This window comes from Schistocerca gregaria, chromosome 8, assembly GCF_023897955.1.
Source record: "Schistocerca gregaria isolate iqSchGreg1 chromosome 8, iqSchGreg1.2, whole genome shotgun sequence".
Taxonomy (NCBI): domain Eukaryota; kingdom Metazoa; phylum Arthropoda; class Insecta; order Orthoptera; family Acrididae; genus Schistocerca; species Schistocerca gregaria.
Window position 1 is genome coordinate 503948344 of NC_064927.1, and position 20214 is coordinate 503968557.

At 44.9% G+C, this 20214-nt stretch overlaps 1 protein-coding gene across 1 annotated transcript in view; it reads left to right on the top strand.

The window, feature by feature from the left end:
* Nucleotides 1-14058: 14058 nt before the first annotated feature.
* Nucleotides 14059-20214, top strand: part of LOC126284897 (organic cation transporter protein) — a 442131-nt gene continuing 435975 nt past the window's right edge. Inside the window, exon 1 of the mRNA XM_049984159.1 lies at nt 14059-14144. Coding sequence (XP_049840116.1) covers nt 14094-14144 — 51 coding nt within the window. The 5' untranslated portion in view covers nt 14059-14093. The remainder of the gene's footprint in view (nt 14145-20214) is intronic.

The window sequence follows — 20214 nt, forward strand, 5'->3', positions numbered from 1 at the left end:
GAGACTCCTTCTGCCAAGAATGTCTAGGAGACATCTTGCTTTTTCTACTATTGTACGATTATAACATTCAGCTACTCCGTTTTGTTCTGGTGTATACAACGGATTCGAATCTTTTCTTCAATGAAAAAGTTTAAATGTTTACCATTCACATATTCTCTGCCATTATCGGTGCGTGCAGTACGGAGACTATTTCCAACCTGACTTTCAACTAGATGTTTAAAGACGTGAACGCCGGCCGCGGTGGCCGAGCGGTTCTAGGTGCTTCAGTCCGCAACCGCGCGACTGATACGGTCGCAGGTTCGAATCCTGCCTCGGTCATGCATGTGTTTGATGTCCTTAGGTTAGTTAGGTTTAAGTAGTTCTAAGTTCTGGGGGACTGATGACCTCAGAGATGTTAAGTCCCATAGTGCCCAGAGCCATTTGATTTTTTTGAAGACGTAAATTACCTGTCGTACCTGATTTTGTTTCTGAGAGTGTGAGGTGTGACTATAAAATAAGGGGGCTGACGGTGTCAGAAAGCAAGCAGCCATGCGCCAAAGATGAACGACAAATAGCTTTGAAGTGTGAATGCGGCATCCCTGGAGTATGTAGACAAATCAGTATGGCCTTGGCCTTCATTTGTGTAAGAGCGTTATTTTGTTTTGCGGGAAATATGATAAGTGTAATAATAGATCAACGAATTGTAGCGAAGTTTCACATGAAACTTGGAAAAACCAGTACTGAAACTTATCTTTTGCGAAAATAAGATTATGGCGAAGACTGTTCATCACGTATGAGAGTTTTTGAGTGGTTCAAGCGTATCGGAGATGGTCGAGAAGACGATAAAAATAACTCACGCTTGAGACACCCTTGAACATAAAAAACGGGTGAAAATTTCGAAAAAGTAGGGTGAGTACTCGTTAGGTTGCTGAAACTGTAGGAATTGACAAAGAGTGCTCAAGGAAAATTTTACGTAACCTATTTAACACGAGAAAAAGTGGTCGTGAAACTACTGCAGGAAATTCTTGCGATAAAAAAAAAAGAGGTTCGTGATATGTTTGTACTGACACTTTGAATACCCCTGAAAATGATCATACTCACTTGGAAAGGGTAATAACATGTGACGAATCTTGGTTTTTCACTTATGACCCAGAAACTAAGCGCCAAATAGCGCACTGGAAGAGTCCAACGTCACCGAGAGAGAAAAAAGCTCAATGAGCAAGTCAAGATTTAAAGCGATGATTGTTTTTTTTTATTCATGGAATTGTTTAGCTTCACTGGGTTCCTGATGGTCAAACTATTTATCAACATTACCTTGGGGTTTCTCATAAACTCCGTCAGAAAATAAGGAAAAAAAAACACAACTTGTGTAACGATAAATCATGGGTAGTGCATCAAGACACCACATCGCCTCACACCGCATCGCCTGTTACGAGGTTTCTAGCGACGTATAGCGTTCCGTTGTTAGGCCACCCGACTTATGCACCTGACCGTAGATTCCTCGGCCTTCGCTATGGGGTGGAAGGTTGTAGGACGCCCCCCGATAGATCAGGGGTGCACTACACGCAGGAAGCAGCTACATGGGTAGCACAGTGCTTGTGGCGTGCGCATGGGGGTTTTTTGATTAGGTTCCTCCCCATGGAAAACAAACCGCTGGCCTGAAAAATTACCAGTTCATGACACTGATGTGGGTGTGCCAACTGCAGAAATTGTTAGTTCGCCTAAATAGGTCATTCCAAAGGATTTAAATATGCCCAATCTCATGTTAGTAAATTGTCGAAGTGTCTGTAGCAAGATCCCCGAGTTAATCTCCGAAATAAAAAGTAGCAATGCCAATATTGTATTAGGTACCGAAAGCTGGTTGAAACCAGACATAAAAAAGCAGTGAAATTTTGAACTCTGGTTGGACAATGTTTAGGAAGGATAGGACTGATGCTATGGGAGGTGGTGTGTTCATTGCAGTTAAAAGCTGTTTAAACGCAGTTAAGATCGATACTACGTCGGACTGTGCAATAGTCTGGATAAAGCTGTCAATCAGACAAGGATTGGCCATTGTATTAGGATGTTTTTATAGAGCAGCCGCAACAAACGTCACAGAACGTTTCAGGGAAAGTCTTGAGTACATAGGAAGTAAATACCCAAATTATCCATTAGTTAAAGGTGGAGACTTTTATGTAGCATCCGTTGGAGGGGAAATTTTTACGTCTATCACAGGGGGCAGACGCAAAGATTCGTGTTAAGTTATCCTAGGAGCGCTCTCAACATACAACCTTGAGCAATTGATTAGAAAACCAACTCGAGATGGGAACAAATGGCTCTGAGCACTATGGGACTTAACTTCTGAGGTCATCAGTCCCCTAGAACTTAGAACTACTTAAACCTAACTAACCGATGGACATCACACACATCCATGCCCAAGCAACGGTAGCGGTCGCGCGGTTCCAGACTGAAGCGCCTAGAACCGTTCGGCCACTCCGGCCGGCGAGATGGGAACATATTAGCTATCTTGGCGACACACAGACCTGAACTTTTTGAGGAAATTAATCTAGAAGAAGGTATTAGCGAGCATAATGTCGTTGTTGCTACTATGTCAGTGGAAGTTGAAAAAAAAGCAAAGAAACAGATAGAGTTTTCTTGTTTGGGAAAGCAAATAAAAGTGTCATTAATGAATATCTTCATAGTCAGCTCCAAGCAATCACCACGGGACACAAAGATATCGAGCACCTTTCGTCGGAATTTAAAGGTATTGTCCACCATGTGCTAGAGAAGTCTGTTCCTAGCAAAAGTATAGTGGAGAGAAAGGATCTACCTTGGTACAACAAACATATTAGGAAGTTGCTGAGAAAGCAGAGAATTTTGCACAGTCGTTTTAAACGTAGTCACTACCCCGCTAACGAACAGAAATTATACGAAATGAAAGCGCAATGAGAGACTCTTTTAACGAATTTGAAAACAATATTTCATCTGCAGATTCTAAAAATAACCCCTAAAATTTTTGGTCGTACGTAAAATCTATGAACGCTACAAGTAATTCAATACCTTCTCTTGCTAACAGTACGGGTAATGTTTCTGATGATGATAAATAGAAGGCCGAAATTCTAAACGTAGCTTTCAAAAACTCGTTTACGTTAGAGGACTGCAGCACCATTCCCCCTTTCAATTTTCGAACAAACAAAGGGATGGCTGACATGATGATGGTGAGTCCCACACTGCTTTACAGAGCGCAGGGGAGCGGCGCGGCAGATGCTCGCCACCTTACTAGGCGAGGCCCCGGTGGAGGCGGTTCGCCATTGCCTTCCTCCGACCGTAATGGAGATGACTGGTGATGATGAGTACGACACAATACTACCGAGGCATTCCCCGCCGGGAATCGAACCCGGGATCCCGTGCTCGGGAAGCGAGAACGCTACCGCGAGACCACGAGCTACGGACAAGCGGCCTTAACCTGTTTGCCGATGATGCTGTAGTCTACAGGAAAGTAGTATCACACGAAAGTTGTGAGCAAATCAATGAGGATTTGAAGAAAATAAATGCGTGGTGTAATGACTGGCAGTTATCTCTCAATATTAGTAAGTGTAACCTACTGCGTATAACAAGTCGAAAATCCCCATTAATGTATGAGTACAAAATAAATGATCAGTCTTCGGAAGCGGTAACATCAGTCAAGTATTGGGTGTGACCATTCGAAATGATGTCAAGTGGAATGATCAGATTATACAAGTAACGGGTAAGGCGAATTCTAGATTGCGGTTCATTGGTAGAGTGCTGAAGCGATGCAGTCCTTCGGCAAAGGAAATAGCTTACAATACGTTAGTTCGTCCAGTCTTAGAGTATTGTTCATCTGTATGGAACCCTTACCACTGGGGTCTGATTCAAGAGATTGAGAAGGTCCAAAGAAGAGCGGCAAGATTCGTGACTGGTACATTTAGCCATCGCGAGAGCGAAGTTTGAAGTGGGACGCACTTGCAGACAGACGATCCGCTAAACAGAAGGGGCTGCTCACTAAATTCCGAAATCCGACCTTTGCCGACGATGTAGAGTATATATTGTTGCCACAAACTTTCAAATCGCGTGATGATCATCATTCAAAGATGAGGGAAATGAGAGCTCGTACTGAGGCGTTCAGACAGCCGTTCTTCCCTCGCGCCTTCCTCGAGTGGAACTTGGCGCGAATTGTGCCCTCCGCCACACACCGCTTGGTGGCTAGTGGAGTATATATGAAGATGCAGATGTAGATATAGCTTATCTACTCCCCAAAGTCAAATATACAGTACATTAAAGGAACAAGATTCCAGTCCGCTGAAGCATTGAAACAAAAAGCAGCTCGCGACATCAAGGATCTCACAGAGGAAGACTTCCAGCACTGTTTTCATCAGTGGAAAATTCACGTGGAGCTTTGTAGAAGAGAGGAGGGGAGCGTATTGAGGATGACAATAACTATAAAGCTATATTTTTGAAATAAAATGTTTTACAGCAATAGTCCCGTTATTTTGTACCCAACGTTATTTTACAGCCACACCTCATGTATATCAATACGTACCTGGAATAATTGCCAATTAAAGTAAGAAAGCATTTGCCGTGTCCAGTTGACCTGGAGTACACCAGCTCTAAGAATTCCGTGGCTCTTTATCTACAGGGTGACAGTAACGTTAGGCAGAGGCCAAAAGAAATTATGTGTTTAATGATAACTTGCAACAGGAAATTTCTGAAACAATATAATGGAAGTAACAATGAACGTGTTTATCGCACACTGTGTATTGGAGAATTTCCTGTTGCGTATATAGGAAAGGGTGATATTAAAGAGAGCAAAACATAAAAGTGCTGTTGAAGCTGCTGCTTCACTAAACGTAAGAGATTTTTTCTTTTTTTGTAGTGTGGCGGGGGGGGGGGGGGGAGATTGTGATCTGGAGTGGGCTGTTAAAGAGGCTACATTTTCACACAACACTGCTAGACTCGAAGCAATTTCAAAACATCAGCCTGTAAATCTACACCTGTTACCCAAAATTTTCATCTGCTAGTACCAAAACCGAGGCAGTTATTTGTCAATGTTATTCGGCCATTTATGTTCGATGATATGTAACTTTCTTTGGAAACATTAATTACCTAACAGTAACGACGGATAGCTGAAATAGAACGACCCCCGACGGGCAGACAAATTGGACGTTTGTAGGCGTTTCGAGCGTCGGAATCTCTGGCGTGTAGGACCACCTCACAGCTGACCGCCCCCCCCCCTCCCCCTCCCGACAAAAGTTCATCTTTTGTCACTGCATGCGGGATTACATGCTGTCCTAATATACATAACAAGGTGCGAGGCGGACGAAACTTCAAAGAGCAGAGTTTCTGGAGAACTTTAAAGAGTGCAGATGTTTGTGGGACACGTCACCTGACAAGTGCAGCAATATAGACGCAAGAAATGAAGCACTTTTTCTTTTTTTTAAAAAAAGTTACCATAGTGGTTTCATGTGGCACAAAGAGAGAACAAAAGTTCGTCGATCTACTGCATTTCTGTTTTTAGGTTTTATTTTCGATAATTGTCGTAAATGAAACGTAAAAACAGAAATGTCGACATGTAATAGACGGTAATTAATTAAATGCACTTCATTGGTATGTGTAAAAAAAGCCCAATCTCTATCCAAGCGTTCTTGTGTGAAGAGAAGTGTGATATTTATTTATTTATTTTTACGGTTCTAACTGCTTTATTCCTAAGGTATCTGTTGTATTTATTAGCCAATATGCGCCACCGCCATGTATAGTCTTTCTTCTTTGAATTCGAAATGAGTTTATGAAGTCTACAGGCCCTCTTTTATGATACGTATGTAAATAAATTAATAACGTTTACAGGAATATTTTGTTTTACTTATTTCGCTTTATCATTTATGTATTTCCTCAGTCAAGTATAAATCACATTGTAGGTTTCAGTAATTACTTTAGATAATAATTGTCCTCTTAACTTCTTCCACTGACCAGAAATCGTAACGTAGCCTCTTCTTGCAGCTGAAGATCTCTTTGTCTTCCTCTCCGTTAAGAATGGTTGGACAATGTTCAGCAGCTGCGAAACGCATGTTTTGTTGGTTGGTTGGTTGTTTGAGGTTTAAGGGACCAAACAGCAAGGTCATCAGTCCCTTGTTTCAAATATGGTCCATTCCGCTAATGGGACATCTCAGGAAAGTAAGAACAATAAAAGGGAAAAAAGGGAAAAACGTAAAAGGGCAGTCATGTTGTCAATGGTAAAAAACAAAATGAGGGAAGTCGGCAAGAGAACGAACCCAACGCTATGCTGAAGCAGCATAGGCAAGACCACCTGCGACTTAGAAGGTGCAACCGCTAGAACGTAGAAATACGTACAGGCAAAGGAGACTAACCAATCCTTAAAAAAAAAAGGTAAAAACAGAGTAAAAGGTAAAAACAGAGTATCTCGGTCAGGGAGGAGAATCGGCAATCTCCAAACACGACTTACAGTGGGAGACACCCAAACACTCACCGCCCTGCCACAACACCAGAGAGAGATTAAAAACCTTAAAACTGAGAATAAAAACCACTTTCCCGGAGGAAACCGAGAACCAGAGAGACCATCCGGGAATCATCAGCCAACATCAAAGGTGAAGAGCGGGGGAGTCTGTACTCAGCTCGCAGAGCCAAAAGAAGGAGGCATTCAACCAAAATGTGGGCTACTGACTAGAAGGCTCCACACCCACAAAGTGGGGGTGGCTCGTCGCGCAAAAGAAAACCATGGGTCAGCCTGGTATGGCCAATGCGGAGACGACACAGTGTGGTCGAGTCCTTTCGGGAGAGGCGAAAGGAAGAACGACACGGGCCTGGTGTCACCTTAATCGCGCGAAGTTCATTAGACAGGGGAGTAGCCTCCCAAGCACTGGCCCACGACTGTGCGAAGTGGGATTTGATGTGAAGCCGTAAATCCGCTGCAGGAGGGGTTACAGAAAACGGGGGGTAAGTGACTGCTCCCCCAGCCAGACGATCAGCGAGCTCATTACCCGGGATACTCACGTGGCCTGGGACCCAAAGGAAGTCAATGGAACAAGCAGCACGGTGAATATCAGCGAGATGGTCATCGATGGCAGAGACCAAGGGATGGCGCGAAAAACACCGGTCAATAGCAAGAAGGCCACTCATCGAGAACGTACATAACAAAACGCGGCTGTGTTGGGACTGTTTAATAAAGGTAAGGGCCTGGGAAATTGCCATCAATTCTGCAGTAAAAACCCCACATGTAGGTGGCAGCAGATGATTCTCCGTTCCAACAGAGGACGTGAAGGCAACATGATCAGCAGATTTAGAGCCATCAGTGTAAAAAACAACAACATCCCGAAACTCCCATAAAATTTGGCGGAAAAAGGAACGGAACACCACCGGGGGGATGGGATCTTTCGGACCTCGGCGGAGATCCATCCGAATTGGAGGCTAAGGAACTAACCGGGGGGGGAGATGGAGGGGAGGGGAGGGAGCGAGGACGACAGGACAAAGAAGGGAGCTGAACACCACGGCAAAGACACCCAAGGCGGAGCCCAACCGGTAAACCCGCCCGTGGGCGGGAGTCGGGTGGGCGACATCCATGGTCTGGGAACAGGATAGAATAGGAAGGATGAGTAGGAGAGGAACAGATAGCGAGTGCGTAAGACACCAGAAGCTGGGACCGCTGAAGAGAAAGGGGGGAGGGGGGGTCCCAGCTTCAACCAGGAGACTATCAACAGGGCTAGTAGGGAAGGCACTGGTGGCCAAACGGATACCACGATGGTGGACTGGATCCAGCAAGTGCAGTGTGGAAGGAGCAGCTGAACCATAAACTTGACAACTATAGTCCAAACGAGACAGAACTAGAGCACGATAAAGATGGAGAAGGAGGGACCGGTCCGCACCCCAAGAGGAGTGGGCAAGGAAGCAAAGGACATTGAGTTTATGGAAACATCCTACCTTCAGGAGTCTGATATGGGGCAGCCAAGTGAGCTTGTTGTCGAAAAGAAGGCCCAGGAAACGAAACTGTGGGACCACAGGCAATCGTTGTGCAGCGAGATAGCGCTCTGGATCAGGGTGGGTCGTAGTACGGCGACAGAAGTGGACCACCCGCGATTTTGATGGAGAGAATTGAAACCCGTGTGAGAGGATCCATGCAGAGGCACGCTGTATAGCTCCCTGGAGCTGCCGCTCTGCAGAGGCCATCAAAGAGCAACTAACCCGAATGCAGAAATCATCGACATACAGGGCAGGGGCGACCAAGGGACCGACAGAGTCTCCTGAGTCCGTGGAGAACTAAAAACAGTACCAACTCGAACTCTGAATGACTGATGGAACAGGAACTGGCGGATAAAAATCGGGAGTGGGCCTGAAGACCCCACTGATGAAGGGTAAGTAAGATGTGATTGCGCCAGGTAGTGTCATAGGCCTTGCGAAGGTCAAAAAACACTGCAACCAAATGGCGGCGCTGGGAAAAAGCCTGCCGAACTGTGGATTCCAAGTGAAGTACATGATCGATTGAAGACTGTCCCTCTCGAAAGCCACACTGGTAAGGGGACAATAGATCCCGAGATTTGAGGACCCAATTGAGCCGACGGGCTACCATCTGTTCAAGTAACTTACAAACAACATTGGTCAAACTAATTGGCCGATAGCTGTCAACAGATAGGGGGTTCTTACCAGGCTTAAAGACAGGAACCACGATGCTATACCAACACTGAGAAGGGAAATCACCCTGGAGCCAAATACGGTTAAACACCCGAAGAAGATGTTGCCGTTGTAGAGCACTGAGATGTTGAAGCAGTTGGTTATGAATGGAATCTGGGCCACGGGCCATATCATGAGAAGATAGAGCAAAAAGAAATTCCCCTTCAGCAAAAGGTTCGTTGTAACATTCTGACTCACAAGGGGTGAAACATAAGGTGGAAGCTTCAGCCCGCTGTTTTTGGTGAAGGAAAGCAGCTGGGTAGGAGGCTGATGCTGATGCAACTGCAAAATGGGTCGCAAGATGTGCCGCAAGAGCTAACGGGTCCGTACAAAGGCCATCTGGGAGGTGAAGGCCTGGGAGGGCGGACTGCCGATGGCAACCTCGGAGAGAGCGAAGTTTAGCCCATACCCGTGACAGAGGGACAGTAAACCAACGGAAGAAACGAATCGTTCCCAACATATCCTCTTGCTCTGTTTGATTAAAGAACGGGCTTTAGCGTGGAGGTGTTTAAAAGTAGTAAGGCTGGCTACGGATGGGTGCCTCTTAAAGTGTTGCAAAGCTCGACGGCGATCACAGATGGCAATGGCAATGGCCGTACTCCACCACGGGACTTGCCGGCGACGAAATGGCCCAGATGAGCGCGGGACAGCAAGGCGTGCAGCGCGAACAATCGCGTCAGACACGTCACGTAGGACGTCATCAATACAACCCGACAAAAAGGGAGAAAACACGACCTGTGCTGTGTATAGAGGCCAATCGGCACGTTGGAAAGACCAACGAGGTAACCTGTCCATCGGGAAGCGGGAAGGGAGCGAGATAATCGACGGGAAATTGTCACAATCACAAAGGTCGTCGTGTTGCGACCAGTGTAATGAAGGGAGGAGAGAGGGAGAAGAAAGAGAAAGATCAATGGCAGAAAAGGTACCATCACCGGCACTGAAATGAGTAGGGGAGCCATCATTAAGAAGGCACAGCTCATGGTCTGCAATAAATTGGTCTATAAGAAGACCCCGTCTAGATGGAAAGGCACTGCCCCACAAGTGACGATGAGCATTTAAATCCCCAAGGAGGAGGAAGGGAGGAGGAAGTTGCTGAAGAAGGGCAGTTAAGGCAGCAGGTGTAAGAGTCCTGTCAGGAGGGAGATAAAGATTGCAAACTATGACCAAAGAGTCTAAGTGGATCCTAACAGCAACCGCTTCCAATGTAGTTTGAAGAGGAATCCACATGCTAGCAATGTGTGTACAGACCAACGTACAAACGCCACCAGAAGCCCACAGGGGTCCGACCCGATTTCGACAGAAAACACAGAACCCACAGAGGGTCGGTGAGTGAGCATCAGTAAAATGAGATTCCTGGAGAACCACACAAACTGCACAGTAGGACGAAAGAAGGGATTTCAATTCTGGAAGGTGACGATAGTATCCATTACAATTCCATTGGAGAACCACAGAACGATGGTTTAAATTGGGGACTGAACACGCTAAATCCAGTCATACCGCCTCGTCCCCACCTGTTACCGACAAGGAGGGGGCGACATCCATGAACGACAGGTCAGAATCCGGTTGTGAAGTCGGGGAAGAGACCTCCGATGACACCAGAGGCTCTTTGTCCCGGGACTTACGTTTCTTCTTCTTTTCAGGCAGAGATCGAGGAGGGCTGTGTGGCATAAAGGAGCAAGCTGCAGCAAGATCAGGAACAGAAAGAGACCGGGCGACCTGGGGCTCGACAGCCTACGGCTCTCGCGATCGTCGCACAGCAGCAGACCTTTGGCCTGGAAGGTGCCGGGAAGGGGCTTCCCGGGAGAGGCGCCCTTGACCGGCAGACCCAAAGGAGTGGGACACTTCTCCAGCTGGGGAGGGGGAGCAGCGCCCAGAGGAGAAGGTGTGGGAGCTGCAGGGGAGGGGGGAGGAGAGGGGTCCAGGATGGGGGTAAGGAAGGGGGAGGAAGGGGTGAAGATGTAACCAAGGCGTAACTAGATATGGACACAGGGTGAAGCCGTGTATATTTCTTACGGGCCTCTGTGTAGGTTAAACGATCGAGGAACTTATACTGCTGTATCTTCTTTCCCTTCTTGTATACTGGGCAATCTGGTGAATGTGGAGAATGACTACCATGACAATTTACACACACAGGAGGGGGAACACAGGGACTCCCCTCATGGAATGGACGTTCACAGTCACCACAGAGAGGGGCCTGTGAACAGTGGGAAGATGTGTGTCCAAAACGCAAGCACTTAAAACACCTCATAGGAGGTGGGATGTACGGCTTCACATCACATCGATAGACCATAATCTTAACTTTCTCAGGGAGGGTATCCCCTTCAAAGGCCAGGATAAAGGCACCAGTATCAATACGATTTTCTTTAGGACCATTCTGAACAAGCCGAACAAAGTGAACACCCCGCCATTCGAGATTGTCCTAAAGTTCCTCATCAGTTTGAAGGATGAGGTCACTGTGAAAAATCACCCCTTGTACCATATTTAGAGACTGGTGGGGGGGTAATGGACACAGGAATTGTGCCAAGATGGGTACAGGCACGAAGGGCCGCAGATTGGGCAGCTGAAGCAGTTTTTATCAGCAACAAACCCGACAGCATGTTGCTCAAGGAGTCCACTTCGCCAAACTTGTCTTCAATGTGTTCCACAAAGAGTAAAGGTTTGGTATTGGTGAAAGTATCTCCATCAGTCCTGGTGCAAACTAGATAATGGGGGAAAGGTTTTGCTCCTAGCTGACGGGCCTGACCCTCTTCCCAGGGGGTAGCCACGGAAGGGAAGGCCAAAGGGGCTAGAGAAGCAGCACTCGAGGAATCAGTTCCACGCAGAGAGACGGTCGCAGAAGAACGGACAGAGTTCTGGACTCGTATACGTTGCATTTGCATAGCGTCCGCCCCGATACCACCCACACCGAACAGGGGCTCTCCTCACGGGCGCCATCCACCCACAGCAAGGGCCATCTGGCACGATGGCTGTTGCCGGTAGTTCCGGCGCTCCAGGATGACGAGCAACCACTCCGAGGCATGCATGAGGAGGTCACAGCTCAAGTGTCAGAAGTGTGATCCCTGTGTATTCAGGGGGCTCAACCAAAAGGGTACTTAGCGACCCCACCACACGGGCTGGCTACCGTGCTGGCTATGCACCCTAGTATCAGAAGACGACGTGAAAGAGAAGGTGGAATGTACTAGGAGGGCGCACATCGGAGATACTAGGTAAGGTGCTCTTCCCCAAATGGCTCACACTACGCAGGAGATATTTTGTAATTGCGGTCAAACCCCGGAGGGGGACCAAGGAATGCCAAAAGGAGGAGATGATCATGCAACAAAGCCGAATTGTAAAACCAACAGAACCAAGAGGATAGCGGGCGCCAATATAAGCAAGGACACCAAGAGAGAGAGAGAGGAGAGGGCGAGGGGAAAGGAGCAAGGAGGGGAAAGGAGGGGAAGGGAAAGGAAATGCAGCCCTGGAGAGAAAGAAGGCTGCAATGGCTCGGGGCCCTGTGCTCGCCGCGCACGTATCCACAAAAGAGTTCTGGACCCCTGGAGGGGGGGGGGGGGGGGAAACGCACGTTTCATCGTTTCTTAGATAATTACGAAAATCGTTCGCTCCCAGCTTCTTAAGTGACAGTAGTAGTAGCAGTTGTTGTTGTTGTTGTTGTTGTTGTGGACTTCAGTCCAGGTACCGTTCTGATGCAGCTCTCCATGCTACTCTATCCTGTGCAAGCTTCTTCACCCCCCAAATAACTAATGTAACCAACATCCTTCTGAACGTGCTTAGTGTATTCATCTTTTGGTCTCCCTTTACCGCCCACGCTTCCCTCCAGTACTAAATTAGTGATCCTCAGAACGTGTCCTATCCACTGATCCCTTCTTCTAGCCAAGTCGTGCCACAAATTCCTCCTATCCCCATTTCTATTCAGCACCACCTCATTAGTTATGTGATCAACCCATCCAATCTTCAGCATTCTTTTTTAGCATCACATTTCGAAAGCTATTTATTGTCCATGTTTCACTTCCATACATGACTACACTCCAAACAAACACTTTCAGAAACGACTTCCTAACACTTAAATTTATACTCCATGTTAACAAATTTCTCTTCTACAGAAATGCTTTCCTTCCCATAGCCAGTTAACATTTTATATTCTCTTTACTTCGACCATCATCAGTTATTTTATTCCCCAAATAACAAAACTCATCTACTATTTTAAGTGTCTCATTTGCTAATCTAATTCCCTCAGCATCACCTGATTTAATTCGACAGCATTGAATTATCCTGGTTTGGTTTTTGTTGATGCTCATCTTATATCCTCCTTTCGAGACACTGTCCATTCCGTTCAACTGCTCTTCCAAGTCCTTTGCTGTCTCTGACAGAATCGGCAAACCTCAGCGTTTTTATTTCTTTTCCGTGGATTTCAATTCCTACTCCAAATTTTTCTTTTGTTTCCTTTACTGCTTGCTCAATATACAGATTGAATAACATCGGGGATAGGCTACAACCCTGTCTCATTCCCTTCTCAGGCACTGCTTCCCTTTCATGTCCCTCGACTCTTACAACTGCCATCTGGTTTCTTTACAAATAGTAAATTGCCTTTAGCTCCCTGTTTTTGAGAGTATTCCAGTCAACATTCTCTAAGTCTACAAATGCTAGAAGCGTAGGTTTGTCTTTCTTTAATATATCTTCGAAGATAAGTTGTAGGGTCAGTATTATCTCGCGTGTTCCAACATTTCTACGGAATCCAAGCTGATCTTACCCGAGGTAGGCTTCTACCTGTTTTCCCATTCGTCTGTAAAGAATTCGTGTTAGTATTATTTATTAAGCTGATAGTTCGATAATTTTCACACCTATCAGCACCAGCTTTCTTTGGTCCTGGAGTCATTACATTCATCCTGAAGTCAGAGTATTTCGCCTGCGACAGGACGTAGGTAAATTTATTTCGTTGCATCAGCCACTTCTTTGCCCACAGCCTTGTTCCGGCTTTTTTTATTTCTTGCTACCTCTAAAATAGCCAAGACAAAGCCCCGTTTGTGTACATCTACATCTACACGACTACTCTGCAATTCACATCCCAAGTGGGATCTCGTAGAATATACACAATGCACTCAAATCACAGCGCGCTACGAGACTTCTGTCGGTCGGCCGCGCTAGTGGGGGCCTTGAGCAGTGCGAGCCCCAGCTTACGGTACCGACAGGTTGAGGCGCGGCCAGACTGCACTCTCCGCGAGGGTGTGTCCAGAAGGCCGGCGCTGCGCCGAGAGACTGACGGAAGGACTGTGGCAAGGACGTTCGGCGCTGACGTAGGGCAGGCGCCCGCGTGGTGGCGGGCTGTGGTGGTGGGGGAAGCAGCTGGCCGGCGCTGGTGGGGGAAGCGGCTGGCCGCCTGGCCACGCAGCTGGCCGCGCGTCAGTGCGACAGCGGCTGCCGCCACCCGAGGGACGTACACCATGGGCCGCTACAAGTCCACCGACGGCTACAAGCCCTGCCGCCGGCTACAGGTCAGTCGCCGCTGGCCGCGCACTTGTCACGCCCCACGTCGCTCCAAATCGTGAGCCCTCGAAATTTCAACGATCGCGTCTATACCGACTCGTGTCCACCGTATACTCCTCCGGAACAATCCCAGACAATGCCCTAGTTTCAACTACTGTCATACGTCCGGATAGAATTTAATAAAGCTTGGCAGCGACCTATATTCCGACCAAAACTTTATTATTATTATTATTATTATTTCTCTTCCCTGTCTCAAACGTTATGTCTGGTCAAAAATGGAAAGTGACGCGGACCTTGATCAAGCGTGACTTCCTTTTACCTGTACGGTATATGTTACATTGCATTTAGGAACATTCGGGTAATTGAACATGTATCAATAATTACGGATTTCTGTAGTTGTATATATGTTTGGATGTAGCTGTATTGTGTTGTACTGGTGGATATTGTGTGGTATGACTCCTGTAGTTGATAGTATGTCAACTTTATCCTGATGCCACATGTCCTTCACTTCCTCACCCAGTTTGATGTATTTTTCCATTTTTTCTCCTGTTTTCTTCTGTATATTGTATTGGGTGTGGATATTTCGATTAGTTGTTACGTTCTTCTTTTTATTGTTCAGTATGCTGTCAGGTTCGTTATGTGGTGTTTTATCTGTTACAATGGTTTTGTTCCAGTCTAATTTGTATTCATCACTCTCCAATACATTTTGTGGTGTATACTTCTATGTGGGAACGTGCTGTTTTATTAGTTTATGTTGTATGGCAAGTTGTTGATGTATTATTTTTGCTACATTGTCATGTCTTCTTGGGTATTCTGTATCTGCTAGTATTGTACATCCGCTTTTTACGTGATCTACTGTTTCTATTTGTTGTCTGCAAAGTCTGCATTTATCTGTTGTGGTATTGGGATATTTAATAATATGCTTCCTGTAATATCTGGTGTTTATTTCATCCTGTATTGCAATCATGAATCCTTCCGTCTCACTGTACATATTGCCTTTTCTTAGCCATGTGTTGGATGCGTCTTGATCGATGTGTGGCTGTGTTAGATGATACGGGTGCTTGCCGTCTAGTGTTTTCTTTTTCCAATTTACTTTCTTTGTATCTGTTGGTGTTATGCGATCTAAAGTGTTGAAGTGGTTATGAAATTGCAATGGTGTAGCCGATGTATTTATACGAGTGATTGCTTTGTGTATTTTGCTAGTTTCTGCTCGTTCTATAAAGAATTTTCTTAAATTGTCTACCTGTCCATAATGTACATCGTCGTAGTCGTCACCAAATATTATCAACACAAATGATATAGTAATGTCGGTAACTGAGAAAGCTGATTTTCGACGCCGATTTCTTTTCTCATCCGTTTTGGCCAACTAGGGACTATGTGATAGTTGTAATTCCTCATTTATTTATCATCCCAATGATCACATTTGTGATATACGATTTGTCAGGATACTTTTTAACAATTATATAATAGCATTACAAAAAAATTTTCTGTGCTCAATTCATATGAATCTATCTTATGTTTAATACAATATAAAACTAAAAAGTGTTTTTATAACATAATTTCTTATGTTCTTGACAGACCTATTCCTTGATGAGTTCATTTCACATTTATATCATACTCTTATACTGTCGAGCATAGGTATTCATTTATACTGTAGTGACATTTGTTAAGCATGTGGTTCTTAATCTTCTTATGTGCTTTACATATTCATTGACGTAATTTCATTTGTCACATTAACTGAAACATGTGCTTTATACATGTTGCACGGAGATATTCACTTATGCTGTAATAACATTTGTCAAGCATGTGGTTCTTTATATTCTAATACAGTTGAGCATAGAAATTTACTTACACATCTACATCCGTACTCCGCAAGCCACCTGACGGTGTGTGGCGGAGGGTACCCTGAGTACCTCTATCGGTTCTCCCTTCTATTCCAGTCTCGTATTGTACGTGGAAAGAAGGACTGTCGGTATGCTTCTGTGTGGGCTCTAATCTCTCTGATTTGATCCTCATGGTCTCTTCGCGAGATATACGTAGGAGGGAGCAATATACTGCTTGACTCTTCGGTGAAGGTATGTTCTCGAAACTTCAACAAAAGCCCGTACCGAGCTACTGAGCGTCTCTCCTGCAGAGTCTTCCACTGGAGTTTATCTATCATCTCCGTAACGCTTTCGCAATTACTAAATGATCCTGTAACGAAGCGCGCTGCTCTCCGTTGGATCTTCTCTATCTCTTCTATCAACCCTACCTGGTGCGGATCCCACACTGCTGAGCAGTATTCAAGCATTGGGCGAACAAGCGTACTGTAACCTACTTCCTTTGTTGTCGGATTGCATTTCCTTAGGATTCTTCCAATGAATCTGTCTGGCATCTGCTTTACCGACGATCAACTTTATATGATCATTCCATTTTAAATCACTCCTAATGCGTACTCCCAGATAATTTATGGAATTAACTGCTTCCAGTTGCTGACCTGCTATTTTGTAGCTAAATGATAAGGGACCTATCTTTCTATGTATTCGCATCACATTACACTTCGCTACATTGAGATTCAATTGCCATTCCGTGCACCATGCGTCAATTCGCTGCAGATCCTCCTGCATTTCAGTACAATTTTCCATTGTTGCAACCTCTCGATACACCACAGCATCATCTGCAAAAAGCCTCAGTGAACTTCCGATGTCATCCACCAGGTCATTTATGTATATTGTGAATAGCAACGGTCCTATGACACTCCCCTGCGGCACACCTGAAATCACTCTTACTTCGGAAGACTTCTCTCCATTGAGAATGACGTGCTGCGTTCTGTTATCTAGGAACTCCTCAATCCAATCACACAATTGATCTGATAGTCCGTATGCTCTTACTTTGTTCATTAAACGACTATGGGGAACTGTGTCAAACGCCTTGCGGAAGTCAAGAAACACGGCATCTACCTGTGAACCCGTGTCTAAGGCCCTCTGAGTCTCGTGGACGAATAGCGCGAGCTGGGTTTCACACGATCGTCTTTTTCGAAACCCATGCTGATTCCTACAGAGTAGATTTCTAGTCTCCAGAGAAGACATTATACTCGAACATAATACGTGTTCCAAAATTCTACAACTGATCGACGTTAGAGATATAGGTCTATAGTTCTGCACATCTGTTCGACGTCCCTTCTTGAGAACGGGGATGACCTGTGCCCTTTTCCAATCCTTTGGAACGCTTCGCTCTTCTAGAGACCTACGGTACACCGCTGCAAGAAGGGGGGCAAGTTCCTTCGCATACTCTGTGTAAAATCGAACTGGTATCCCATCAGGACCAGCGGCCTTTCCTCTTTTGAGCGATTTTAATTGTTTCTCTATCCCTCTGTCGTCTACTTCGATATCTACCATTTTGTCAACTGTGCGACAATCTAGAGAAGGAAGCACAGTGCAGTCTTCCTCTGTGAAACAGCTTTGGAAGAAGACATTTAGTAATTCGGCCTTTAGTCTGTCATCCTCTGTTTCAGTACCCTTTTGGTCACAGAGTGTCTGGACATTTTGTTTTGATCCACCTACCGCTTTGACATAGGACCAAAATTTCTTAGGATTTTCTGCCAAGTCAGTACATAGAACGTTACTTTCGAATTCATTGAAAGCCTCTCGCATAGCCCTCCTCACACTACATTTCGCTTCGCGTAACTTTTGTTTGTCTGCAAGGCTTTGGCTATGTTTATGTTTGCTGTGAAGTTCCCTTTGCTTCCGCAGCAGTTTTCTAACTCGGTTGTTGTACCACGGTGGCTCTTTTCCATCTCTTACGATCTTGCTTGGCACATACTCATTTAACGCATATTGTACCATGGTTTTGAACTTTGTCCACTGATCCTCAACACTATCTGCACTTGAGACAAAACTTTTGTGTTGAGCCGTCAGGTACTCTGTAATCTGCTTTTTGTCACTTTCGCTAAACAGAAAAATCTTCCTACCTTTTTTAATATTTCTATTTACGGCTGAAATCATCGACGCAGTAACCGCTTTATGATCGCTGATTCCCTGTTCTGCATTAACTGATTCAAATAGTTCGGGTCTGTTTGTCACCAGAAGGTCTAATATATTATCGCCACGAGTCGGTTTTCTGTTTAACTGCTCAAGGTAGTTTTCAGATAAAGCACTTAAAAATATTTCACTGGATTCTTTGTCCCTGCCACCCGTTATGAACGTTTGAGTCTCCCAGTCTATATCCGGCAAATTAAAATCTCCACCCAGAACTATAACATGGTGGGGAAATCTACTCGAAATATTTTCCAAATTATTCTTCAGGTGCTGAGCCACAACAGCTGCTGAGCCCGGGGGCCTATAGAGACATCCAATTACCATGTCTGAGCCTGCTTTAACCGTGACCTTCACCCAAATCATTTCACAATTCGAATCTCCGTCAATTTCCTTCGATACTATTGCACTTCTTATCGCTATAAACACGCCTCCCCCTTCACTGTCCAGCCTATCTCTGCGGTATACATTCCAATCAGAGTTTAGGATTTCATTACTGTTTACGTCTGGTTTCAGCCAACTTTCTGTTCCTAGTACTATATGGGCGTTGTGACCGTTTATTAATGAGAGCAGTTCTGGGACCTTTCTATAGACGCTTCTGCAGTTTACTATTAGCACATTAATATTGTTATTCCTTGTTGCATTTTGCCTACTCCTGCCTTGCCGCGTCTCAGGAGGCGTCTTGTCGGGCCTAGGGAGGGAATTCTCTAACCTAAAAAAACCCCATGTGCACTCCACACGTACTCCGCTACCCTCGTAGCCGCTTCCGGCTGTCAAGCATCTGATTCTTTATAATAGTTTTAAATTTATCCTCATTTCCCAGCTCTTTGACATGTTTCGGTAGTGCATTAAAAAGTTTGATGCCTTCATTACATACATGTTTCTCACTTCGGGTCTTTGTTACAGTTTGTAAGTGGGGATCTTTACATTTCCGTGTATCGTAATTATGGTAGGCTGTATTGGTTTTCATTTTGTCCTGATTTCTTTTGATCACTAACAGACATTTCAGAATGTGTGATGCAATTGTTAAAATTTTCAATGCTTTGAAAAGGGGCCTACAATGTGTTTGAAGTGGGCTCTGGGTCACTATCCGAATAGCGCGTTTTTTGTAAAATCTCATTTATACGATAATTTTTCTCCCCAGTATACTATCCCATAGGATGCAATGGACTGAAAATAGCCAAAATACACTAATCCGGTACAGTCATTACTACAAACTCTTAAATTTAATCTAAGTACAAAACATGCTGAATTTAGTTTTAGTGCTAAGCTCACCACATGGTCCTTCCAGTTTATCTTCTCATCAATGTGCATACCCAGGAATTTTGCACACTGTACTCTTTCAAGTTGTTTGCCCTCCATGATGGGATTTAGGTCATGTTCACTTATTTTTTCATATACATTTCCTCTTTCATTAACTGAATTTTCCTACACTGCCCGGTGGAATATAATATTAAGTAGGAAACATATCCCGATCTGCAAAATTGTCAAGAACCGACTTTCGGCTTCTTAGACCATCAAGTGACAAATGAATGTCACGCACACAAATAAAACGACGTGCGATTTGCACAGATGTCGTTAGTACGAAAGGTACAAAAAAAATTACATGTAGATTGTTTGTATAGGAAACTATAAGAAAGTATTTCTTTCCTATGCAAACATTCCACTTATATTTGTATCTTCTGTACAAACGGGTCATTCGCACATCATATTTTCTGTTTCGGACATTGTTGTTATCTGACGATGGCCGAAGAAGCCGAAAGCCGGTTCGTTGCGAAATGAACCTAATTTTGCAGAACATCACGGAGTGTTTCCCATTTGGTATTTTCCTTCAATAATTTATCTTTCCCTCATGTCGTCTTTTCTTTCTCATCCACAACACTTCACACGTGTCGATTTAATTTGTGCCTTACAAACGTTCTAGATTAAACACTTCTACTGAAAATCTTCCTACTGCTTCTTCCGCTCTTATTTCTAAATATCTTTTGGCTTCCGATATCCAGTTAAATTTCTTTTCTCAGAGATAAAAGATGGTTATAATTAAAGTGCAGCTACCAGCAAAGGT